Raw genomic sequence first — 12097 nt, forward strand, 5'->3', positions numbered from 1 at the left:
CTGTCAAAACTCAACCACAAAAAGACAAACAACCCAATCAAAAAGTGGGCAAAGGATATGAACACACACTTCACTAAAGAAGATATTCAGGCAGCCAACAGATACATGAGAAAATGCTCTCGATCATTAGCCATTAGAGAAATGCAAATTAAAACTATGATGAGATTCCATCTCACACCAACAAGGCTGGCATTAATCCAAAAAACACAAAATAATAAACGTTGGAGAGGCCGCGGAGAGATTGGAACTCTTATACACTGCTGGTGGGAATGTAAAATGGTACAACCACTTTGGAAATCTATCTGGCGTTATCTTAAACAGTTAGAAATAGAACTACCATACAACCCAGAAATCCCACTCCTCGGAATATACCCTAGAGAAACAAGAGCCTTCACACAAACAGATATATGCACACCCATGTTTATTGCAGCTCTGTTTACAATAGCAAAAAGCTGGAAGCAACCAAGGTGTCCATCAACGGATGAATGGGTAAATAAATTGTGGTATATTCACACAATGGAATACTACGCATCGATAAAGAACAGTGACGAATCTCTGAAACATTTCATAACATGGAGGAACATGGAAGGCATTACGCTGAGTGAAATTAGTCAGAGGCAAAAGGACAAATATTGTATAAGACCAGTATTATAAAATCTTGAGAAATAGTAAACCTGAGAAGAACACATACTTTTGTGGTTACGAGGGGGGGAGGGAGGGAGGGTGGGAGAGGGTTTTTTATTGAATAATCAGTAGATAAGAACTGCTTTAGGTGAAGGGAAAGACAACACTCAATACATGGAAGGTCAGCTCAATTGGACTGGAGCAAAAGCAAAGAAGTTTCCGGGATAAAATGAATGCTGCAAAGGACAGCGGAGCAGGGGCGGTGGTCTGGGGAACATGGTTTGCGGGGACTTCTAAGTCAATTGGCAAAATAATTCTATTATGAAATCATTCTGCATCCCACTTTGAAATGTGGCCTCTGGGGTCTTAAATGCTAACAAGCGGCCATCTAAGATGCATCAATTGGTCTCAACCCACCTGGAGCAAAGGAAAATGAAGAACACCAAGGCCACACGACAACTAAGAGCCCATGAGACAGAAAGGGCCACATGAACCAGAGACTTACATCACCCTGAGACCAGAAGAACTAGTTGGTGCCTGGCCACAATCGATGACTGCCCTGACAGGGAGCACAACAGAGGACCCCTGAGGGAGCAGGAGATCCGTGGGATGCAGACCCCAAATTCTCATAAAATGACCAAACTTAATGGTCTGACTGAGACTAGAGGAATCCCGGCGGCCATGGTCCCCAGACCTTCTCTTGGCACAGAACAGGAACCATCCCCGAAGACAACTCATCAGACATGAAAGGGACTGGTCAGCGGGTGGGAGAGAGACGCTGATGATGAGCGAGCTAATTATATCAGGTGGACACTTGAGATTGTGTTGGCAACTCTTGTCTGGAGGGGGGATGGGAGGATAGAGAGAGAGGGAAGCCGGCAAAATTCTCACGAAAGGAGAGACTGAAAGGGCTGACTCAAGAGGGGGAGAGCAAGTGGGAATACAGAGTAAGATGTATGTAAACTTATATGTGACAGACTGATTGGATTTGTAAACGTTCACTTGAAGCTTAATAAAAGTTAATAAAAAAAAAAAAAAAGAGAGAGAGAAGAGAAACTGGAGCCAAAAACAAAAAACAACAACAATGAAAAATGCCCCAAGGGAGACAGATTTTTGTTGGGTTTATTTCCCATCATCTGGAATACAAGTCTTACCAATAATTCTAGAATAGTTGCTACTTCTTATTCACTAGGTCCAATCAGAATGACACCATCAATGTCATGGACCGGTGTGATGTCCTGTGGAGGGGAAAGACAATCAATGTCCCTGTGGACTAAATTATAACAGAGGCTGGAGAGTTGATGTATCTTGAGGTAGGACTGTGAAGGTGTATTGCTGGCCTTGCTAGGTAAAAGCCAACTGCTTCTGGTGCTCTTTATTAACAGTAACAGACAGAGGAAAAGCAAAATACTCGCTGGATTAATAGTCACATAACAGGTACCAGATATATTAATTTACTTAAGCGATGAAACTATACCTGGAACAGTATCCACTTGGAGTCCCCACATGGTTAAGTTTATGAAAACCCACTGTCATTCTCTGAGATCCCTCTGTTTTCTGCACAGGCCAAACAGGCAAGCTGAATGGGGATGTGGTGGGAATCACCACTCCTGCATCTTTCAAGTCCTTAATACTAGCATGAATCTCTGCAATCCCTCCAGAAATGCAGTAATTCTTTTGGTTTATAATTTTCTGAGGTAGAGGCATCAGTATATGCCCATATGTTCCCATTCCAATGTTCAGGATTCCAATTCTTCCCAATATATGCCCTTATTTTAACATCTGACACTTTGCAATGTTGGGAATTCAATTGGCATTGTAATTCAGCCACTCATAGGATGAGACTCTAAGTTTGGCTTTTAGCAATTTCAACTCTGGCTACAGGAGCTAAGGTTTTCTTTCAGGGCACACATATCAACTTTCACGCCGTTTGTGCAGCTTTTGAGCTGGAAATTTGAACCCCTGAGCTCATCTTTTTCTTCCTCCACTTTGTCCAGCGAAAGTAGGAGCCATCAGGCAATGTCATTACACTTATCAGTTTGACAAAACTGTTCTAAAGTATCAAATAGATGATCACCCAGAACTTTGTCTCTCATATGTATTTGATTAGAAGTATTCACTGGTGACATTTTCTGTATCTCTAATGCTACATCATGCCATGTACTATTAGTGCCCTCTTTACTATTGGAAATTGAGTCATTAGTGCCTTTAAATCTAACAATATTTGAGAACCAATTTGAGAAACCCCAAAATCAATTCAGAAAATCCATCCTTAAGATTCTGTTCCTCTAGAACCACTCCTTGTATGAAAATGTCTTAGTCAGGGTTCTACAGAGAAACAGAACCAGTGATACACATATACATACATATACAAAGAGAGAGAGAGGTTCATTTATTTTAATGAATTGGCTCACATAATATGGGGGGGGCTGGCAAGTCCAAAATCTATAGGTCGTGTGACAGGCTGGAGATTCCTGCAAGCTTATTTTTAGATATCTTAGGTCAGGTGATGGGAAGTGTAAAGATTGAAGGAGTTTTGGCAAAATGGTTATTTATAGTCTGGAGGCAGAACATACCTCCAGACCATAAATAACCATATAAAGACTATAAAACAACAACTATAAAGAAAAGCTCAGCAGTTTGAATCCACCAGCTGCTGCTTGCAACTCTATGGGGCAGCTCTGTTCTGTCCTATAGGGTCACTATAAGTCAGAATTGACTCGATGGCAATTTTTTTGTTGTTGTTGTTACCAGGGGGAAAAAAGACATCATGGCTAACATTTCAAATTATAATAAGAACATATTCTTATCATTACAATAAAAATAACATTTATTTAGCCTCACATTCAGGCAGGCACTGTACTAAAGCATCTTATACATATTACTTAATTATTAGAACAACTCTATGAGGTATTATTTTTTCCACATCCAAGATGAGTAAACTAGATGCAGAAAGGTTTAAACAACTTGACCAAGGGGGATTTTGAACTGTCTGGCTCCAGACTCCAGGTTATTAACCACTATACTATATGGACATCAGGATGATCCCTGAGAAAATGAAAACAGCCCTAGCATCTAGAAGCGGATGGTAAGGTATAGCATTCCCAACTAAACATAAAGAACTCTTGCAGAATATAAACAGTAGTAGGGCAGGCCACTGGTGACAACAGTGCAACAAGGCAGAGACAAGGACACTATGTTTGAAAGCCAACAGAGACAAGGTCATGCCGCAACCACAAAAACTACCAAACATCTACTACTTCTTGCTAACATGAATGACAACTTCTTCTTTACCAATGGAACTTGAACTCTGCTGTAATCCTTCCATCTTCTAGATAAAAGTTACCAGGCTAGACAGTGGGAATGGAGGAAGGTGGTCTCCCGTGTTTTACCATCAACTGCCATCAACACGAGTTTTCAAAATGTAGCTCCAATCTGGTCCATGTAGAATATTTTGTTAACTTAGAATACACAGTGCCATATACTTTATCCATTGAATAAAGACACTAGCTTATCACGTGGAGGGAAAAACTACCATAACATCCAATCACTGATATGACCTTGATTCTCAACAGTACCCAATCCAGAACTAACCTCTGGTTCTCTGAAACCTTCTTAGAATCTCCCAGCCTAAACCAAAATCCTATAAAAAGCCTCTCCTGATTCTTTTGTACCAAGGTGCCCCATGATTCCTTTTATGTGCATTCTCTCTTATTGCAGCAAGTTAGGTAAACCTAACTTTGGTTGACTACAGATACATTCTTTTTGGCTGATGGGTTTCAATATCTTGGCTATAATGGGTGGTCACCAGACATTCATTGAAGGGCAAGGTTGTGCAGCTGACCAGCTAACTAGATTGTTTCTGGTTTATTTCCATACCATACTCAGGGTCTATTGTGTGAATTAAGCAGGACCTTCCCCTCTCCTTTCCACGGATTACACAACTGTATAACCAGCAACCATCCTACCTTTATAAGAAGGTCATTCCTTTGCAAATCACAAGGTATACAACCAAAATTATGTATATTAGGGTGTGTGGAAGATTGTTTTTTTCCAGGAATAGGTATATATGATGAAAAACAATTACACCCCAGGTTTCTCAAACAGTGGATCTACAGGGGCAATGGGTGGGGAAGGGACGCAACAGTCATAGACCAAGCATGATGAATCTTCCTGAAGCATCAACTCTTCTTAAAGATTTGACAACCAAAAGCTTAGTAATTTAGTTAATAATGTAAAATGACATTTTCATTTGAGAAGTAACGTGAGTATTTTATGGAAAAGAAACAAAACTCAAGAGACTTCGAGGCAACTTCCCATTTACTGTAAGGACTACTTTGGGCTGCTGTTTAACTTGCCTCTACAGTTAGTTACAGCACTTCAGTTGAAAATCTGAAGCTGTATTTAAAGTAATGACTCTCAATATTATGAAATACATGCCCTCTTGTTGACATCAAATAATTTAGTAGACTGTATCAGTCAGGGTTCTATGTCTATTAAGAGATTTATTGCACAGAACTGGCTAATGTGATTGTGGGGGCTGGCTACGCAAGTCCAAAATCCCTTGGGCAGGCAGTCAGGAAGGCTGGACTGGAACTCTCTGGCATGGGCTGAAGCTTCTGTCTACAGGCAGGTTAGCCCTGCTCTTTCAACGGATTGAATCAGGCCCACCCAGATTACCTAAAATAATCTCCTTTACATAAAGTCAACTGATTATGACCTTTAATCATATCTACAAAGTATCTTCACAGCAACACCTAGATTTGTGTTTGATTGAAACTGGGGACTATAACTATTGTTTCCTAGTGTTGCCATAATAAATTACCACAAATTTGGTGGCCCAAAACAATGGAAATTTGTTCTCTTACAGTTTTGGTGACTAGAAGTCCAAAAGCAAGGTGCTATCAGGGCGATACTCCCTCTGAAGGCTGTAGGGAAGAATCCTTCCTTCCTTGCCTGGCTTCTTGTGGTCCTGGAAATCCTTGGTGTTCCTTGGCTTGTATCTGCATCACTCCAGTCTCTGCCTCTGTTGTCACATGGCCTTCTTCCCTGTGTCTCTTTATATCCCTCTTCTTCTGAAAAGGACACAAACCATTGGCTTTATGACCCATCCTAATCGAGTATGACCTTATCTTAGTTACATCTGCCAAGGCCCTATTCCCAAATAAGGTCATGTTGTGAGATTCTGGATGGATATAAATTTTTTAGGGACACTATTCAACCCACTATATCTACTTACATTGTACTCAGTTGTGAATATATAAAAATGATAATAAGTCACTATAAGTTCAGTTAAAATTTAAAATAAGTTTGTATTTTATTAATTTCAATAGCATCTATACATATTTGAAAAGTTAGAAGGAAAACAACATGTACTGAGTCTATAGATAGTGCTTGACTTCCAGCTCTCCATCAACACGTACAGAATCAATGCCTTTCTGGTTAGTCACTAGGCTTTTTGTATGGCAGGCATGCCGAGAGAGAAGTCTTAAAAGTACTATAGGAAAAATGACAACTGTCAACCAAACTGTCTGCAGTGATTACATTTAATTTGGGATGACTACTTCTGAAGTTGAATTCTAAAATTAGGTAGGTGTGTCCAAAAAAAAAAAAAAAAAGAATCTTATTTGCAAAATAAAATACTGGTACGATTATACCTGTGTAAAATTAAAATAAAGCTGTTAATATCTTCTATTCAATCATCTATGATGCTCAAGACATTTATGGCTAAAAATATTTCTGTCAATTACCTCTTTAGCTTTAACAACTAAGAACACATTCCTTATCTCCTTTTCTTCACTCCTATGTTGATGCAAATGGTTAAGGGCTCAGCTACTTACTAAAAGGTTGGAAGTTTAAATCTACCCAGAGGCACCTTGGAAGAGAGGTCCAGTGATCTGCTTTATAAGATTACACTAATTGAAAACCCTATGGAACACAGTTCTATTCTCACACACATGTGGTGGCCATGATTTGGAGTCAACTCCACAGCAATTGGTACTGGTTTTAGAGGTAAAGAATAGCAGTGAATACCCAAAACGTAAGCCAACCACTTGGAAATAACAAGTAGGTCTTTTACTTTCTTATTAAGGGAATATTATTTAATTTTAGAGACTACAGCATGGGGCTGAAGCACAACTGATCTAGAAGATAATATTGGCTCCATTATTCCTTGTCCTAGAATGAGGACCAGCTGGAGCTGGACTCACAATGACACATCAACTGGGTGCTGAGGTATAAAGACAATAGCTAGGACAATCTCAGAAAACAACTTTCAGGGAAACTTTCACATAAACAAATCATAAAACACAGCACTAACAAACCACATACTATCCACTCTTTACCTTTTTTTAATTAGCCTTTAGCGAATAGTAAGATTCGTTGGACCAAGACCCTCCTGTTATTACTGAAACCTGTGCCACCAATTGTTAAGGACAATTCAAAATGCAGGATCACGATTTCTAGCAAATCTGTGAAAAGGTGAAGCTTGCTATGGTTTTGTCCATTTCTGGTATTAGTATATACTGATGACTTGGACTTGGGCAGACACGACTCTGGTAGACACGGCTCTGGCAGCATGCTTGTTTTACTTTTGCCTTTTTCAATACATGCCTAATAAAACCTTCTTTTAGCTTTACTAAACTTTGTGATTTTTTTTTTTACCCTATGCCACCACATAAATGTTTTTTTCAGCATTTAAGTGAGGTAAATTTTTAATGAGGGCAAACGTTGTTACCCAAAGCAGGTTCTGCTCAGTACACCTTCTTCTCAATAAGGACACACCAAGGTGAGGAGGGAGGAACAGCATTTATGGCAAGCATGCAGGCAAGGAGCAAGGAGGTGTATACCTCAAATCAAGCTCTCCGAACAGAGAGAGGCAGAACCTTTTATACCGTCTCTCACAAGACATACAAACATTATGGCCTACGTCGGTTATCATGGAGGAAAGGTGCAGTAAGGCAAACTGCATTTTTTTCTTTGGCACGGAGGCTGGTAAAGTGGGTCTGACTGGCTTGAGCTGCACCCAGCGTTTTGAGGACAATGGACAAGAGGGGCCTTGGCCACCATCAGTGGGTTCAATGAGATTGCCCCTGCTAAAATATATCTAGTCCTTTAGAGTCACAGATTCCTTTGAGAATCTGATGTTAAGGTTATGGTCGCTGCGGGGCCTAGTATGACACAGTATACACAAATACGACGTGTAATTTCCACCCAGGTTGGAAATGGCGATGGCCTCAACAAGAGCTGCGACAGTTGGGATGGAGACGGCTGAAGTCCAGTAATACTGAAAAATTAGAATTGTTGGGACTTGGTAAAAGGGGGAGCGAAGACGACACCCCGGTTTTAGTGACGTGGTGATGGCAAGAGAGGGGAGAGGAAGAGGTCACTTCTGACCTCCTGTACCTGAGGTGTCTGCTGGACACCAAGTCGGGGGTGTTCGGAATATCGTTATAAACGTGTCTGTGTCAAAATAGAGAGGTTTAGGCGAAGTCTCTGCAGCTGTAATCACCAAGCATAGTCAATAAATTCATATTTTCCAAAAGAATCGCTTCCGCACTTCACAAAAACAACCCGTCTTCTACATTTCAAAATCACCTCAGAATGTATGCAACGGAGTCAAGCTTTCCGATCAGAGCACCGCCCAACCCAATTATGCGCATGAGCCCCGCGCATGCGCATCACCCTCACCGCTACCGCTCCCTTCTCCAGGAGTCTGGGTTCCCTGCCACCCAACCGGCCCCGCCCAGGTGGCTGTCCGTGACCTCCCTGGGCGTAGGGAACGGAACCCCGGAAGGGGCAAGCCGAATTCAGATCGCCATGGGGCTGTTTGGAAAAACCCAGGAGAAACCGCCCAAAGAGCTGGTAAGGGCTAGGACGGCGGCAGACGAGTGGGTGGGTTTGTGCGGGGCGTACAGGAGTTTGTGAGTGACTGGACACTTCCCCCCTCGACTGGCCAGGTACCGCCCGTCCCCATTTCCGGGGCCTCCCACTCGGCCGAGGGGCCTAAGGGAGAGACTCTGAGCTGTGGGGAGAGAGAGCCCGCGGCGCCACAACTGTGGAGCAGCGAGCCGAGGGTTGGATTAGGAGTTCCTCGCTGTGCCTCTGGGCGCGGAGGCAGCGACGCGGTCCTGGTCTCTGGAAGCCCCTTCCCCCGCGCGCGTTGGTACGTCCCGCCCGGAACCGTCCCCTTCGCAGGCCCCGCCTACTCGCGCCCCTCAGCAGAGATACTGCCGCGACCGCCAGGGTGTCCGGCGGTACGTGGCTGCATTGGGGGGGCAGTGACTCCTCTTTCCCTTGCCACAGACACACTAATTATAATAGGGACCCGACTCAGAAGAATGCTGCTGAAGATAGCTCTGGACCCGGCTTCCAACTCTGTGCCCACCTGTTCGCTGAGAGAATGTCGGCAGGCAGTGTAGTTAGATTGCCTGCGTTTGAATCCTCCTTGCCCAGTCATCTCGGGAGAGTTAACGTTCCTGTTCCTTGGTCTTACCTGTCGGGTGGGGGTGATAATATATCACCTCAAAGTAATTGAAAATTAAAGGATGTCAATGTCTTGTGCATTTCCTGGCACATAATGCGTTAATGATAGTGTTAATTGTTTTATTAATATTCAGAGGTCCTAGAAGAGTAAACAAAAAAAACCAAACCCATTGCTGTTGAGTTAATTCTGACTCATGAGTTGTTGTTGTTGTTAGGTGCCGTCGAGTCGGTTCCGACTCATAGCGACCCCATACACAACAGAACGAAACATTGCCCGGTCCTGCGCCATCCTTACAATGGTTGTCATGCTTGAGCTCATTGTTGCAGCCACTGTCAATCCACCTCATTGAGGGCCTTCCTCTTTCCCGCTGACCCTGTACACTGCCAAGCATGATGTCCTTCTCCAGGGACTGATCCCTGACTCATGAGTAGGCACTCAGTATTAACGCTAGTTCCCTCAGGCAGCTTATTCAGATTTACTTTCCGGTAAAATAAAATTCTGGAGCTTAAATGATAAAAAGAGTGTGTGACATCATCTTGCCAAGTGTATGGTATTATATAGATGTACGTTTTATGAGATACTTGTTATTGTAGAAGTGTGTTTTCAATAGTAGGTAAAGGTTATGACCTTCAGTGTTTGGCCTTAGCTTTGCCATTCATAAGATTATGGGTAAATGGTCTCACTACTGTTTAAACTGGTCTTCAGTGTATGTATTACTTGCATAACAAGTGTAATGTTTTTTTTTTATTAACTTTTATTGAGCTTCAAGTGAACGTTTACAAATCAAGTCAGACTGTCACATATAAGTTTATATACACCTTACTCCGTACTCCCACTTGCTCTCCCCCTGATGAGTCAGCCCTTCCAGTCTCTCCTTTCGTGACAATTTTGCCAGCTTCCAACTCTCTCTATCCTCCCATCCCCCCTCCAGACAGGAGATGCCAACACAGTCCCAAGTGACCACTTGATATAATTAGCTCGCTCTTCATCAGCATCTTTCACCTACCCACTGTCCAGTCCCTTTCTTGTCTGATGAGTTGTCTTCGGGGATGGTGCCTGTCCTGTGCCAACAGAAGGTTTGGGGACCATGGCCGCCGGGATTCCTCTAGTCTCAGTCAGACCATTCAGTATGGTCTTTTTATGCGAATTTGGGGTCTGCATCCCACTGATCTCCTGCTCCCTCAGGGGTTCTCTGTTGCGCTCCCTGTCAGGGCAGTCGTCGATTGTGGCCGGGCACCAACTAGTTCTTCTGGTCTCAGGATGATGTAGGTCTCTGGTTCATCTGGCCCTTTCTGTCTCTTGGGCTCTTAGTTGTCGTGTGACCTTGGTGTTCTTCATTTTCGTTTGCTCCAGGTGGGTTGAGACCAATTGATGCATCTTAGATGGCCGCTTGTTAGCATTTAAGACCCCAGATGCTACATTTCAAAGTGGGATGCAGAATGTTTTCATAATAGAATTATTTTGCCAATTGACTTAGAAGTCCCCTTAAACCATGGTTCCCAAACCCCCGCCCTTGCTCCGCTGACCTTTGAAGCACTCGTTTTATCCTGGAAACTTCTTTGCTTTTGGTCCAGTCCAGTTGAGCTGACCTTCCATGTATTGAGTATTGTCCTTCCCTTCACCTAATGCAGTTCTTATCTACTAACTAATCAATAAAAAACCCTCTCCCTCCCTCCCTCCCTCCCTCCCCACTTCGTAACCACAAAAGTATGTGTTCTTCTCAGTTTTTACTATTTCTCAAGATCTTATAATAGTGGTCTTATGCAATATTTGTCCTTTTGCCTCTGACTAATATCGCTCAGCATGATGCCTTCCATGTTCCTCCATGTTATGAAATGTTTCAGAGATTCGTCACTGTTCTTTATCGATGCGTAGTATTCCATTGTGTGAATATACCACAATTTATTTACCCATTCATCCGTTGATGGACACCTTGGTTGCTTCCAGCTTTTTGCTATTGTAAACAGAGCTGCAATAAACATGGGTGTGCATATATCTGTTTGTGTGAAGGCTCTTGTTTCTCTAGGGTATATTCCGAGGAGTGGGATTTCTGGGTTGTATGGTAGTTCTATTTCTAACTGTTTAAGATAACGCCAGATAGATTTCCAAAGTGGTTGTACCATTTTACATTCCCACCAGCAGTGTATAAGAGTTCCAATCTCTCCGCGGCCTCTCCAACATTTATTATTTTGTGTTTTTTGGATTAATGCCAGCCTTGTTGGTGTGAGATGGAATCTCATCGTGGTTTTAATTTACATTTCTCTAATGGCTAATAATCGAGACCATTTTCTCATGTATCTGTTAGCTGCCTGAATATCTTCTTAAGTGAACTGTGTGTTCATATCCTTTGCCCACTTTTTGATTGGGTTGTTTGTCTTTTTGTGGTTGAGTTTTGACAGAATCATGTAGATTTTAGAGATCAGGCGCTGGTCAGAGGTGTCATAGCTGAAAATTCTTTCCCAGTCTGTAGGTGGTCTTTTTACTCTTTTGGTGAAGTCTTTAGATGAGCATAGGTGTTTGATTTTTAGGAGCTCCCAGTTATCTGGTTTCTCTTCATCATTTTTGGTAATGTTTTGTATTCTGTTTATGCCTTGTATTAGGGCTCCTAAGGTTGTCCCTATTTTTTCTTCCATGATCTTTATTGTTTTAGTCTTTATGTTTAGGTCTTGATCCACTTGGAGTTAGTTTTTGTGCTTGGTGTGAGGTATGGGTCCTGTTTCATTTTTTTGCAAATGGATATCCAGTTACGCCAGCACCATTTGTTAAAAAGACTATCTTTTCCCCAATTAACTGACTCTGAGCCTTTGTCAAATATCAGCTGCTCATATGTGGATGGATTTATATCTGGGTTCTCAATTCTGTTCCACTGCTCTATGTGCCTGTTGTTGTATTGTTGGACCAATACCAGGCTGTTTTGACTACTGTGGCTGTATAATAGGTTCTGAAATCAGGTAGAGTCAGGCCTCCCACTTTCTTCTTCTTTTTCAG

At 42.3% G+C, this 12097-nt stretch overlaps 1 protein-coding gene across 2 annotated transcripts in view; it reads left to right on the forward strand.

Moving 5' to 3' along the window:
* The first annotated feature begins 8299 nt into the window (after nt 1-8299).
* Nucleotides 8300-12097, forward strand: part of CHMP3 (charged multivesicular body protein 3) — a 47416-nt gene continuing 43618 nt past the window's right edge. The window contains exon 1 of one of the 2 annotated variants that reach the window (XM_049856765.1): nt 8300-8487. In XM_049856765.1, the coding sequence (XP_049712722.1) occupies nt 8443-8487 (45 nt within the window). In that variant the 5' untranslated portion in view covers nt 8300-8442. The remainder of the gene's footprint in view (nt 8488-12097) is intronic. The other variant, XM_049856766.1, reaches the window with a different exon arrangement.

The sequence above is a fragment of the Elephas maximus genome, chromosome 17, assembly GCF_024166365.1.
Source record: "Elephas maximus indicus isolate mEleMax1 chromosome 17, mEleMax1 primary haplotype, whole genome shotgun sequence".
Taxonomy (NCBI): domain Eukaryota; kingdom Metazoa; phylum Chordata; class Mammalia; order Proboscidea; family Elephantidae; genus Elephas; species Elephas maximus.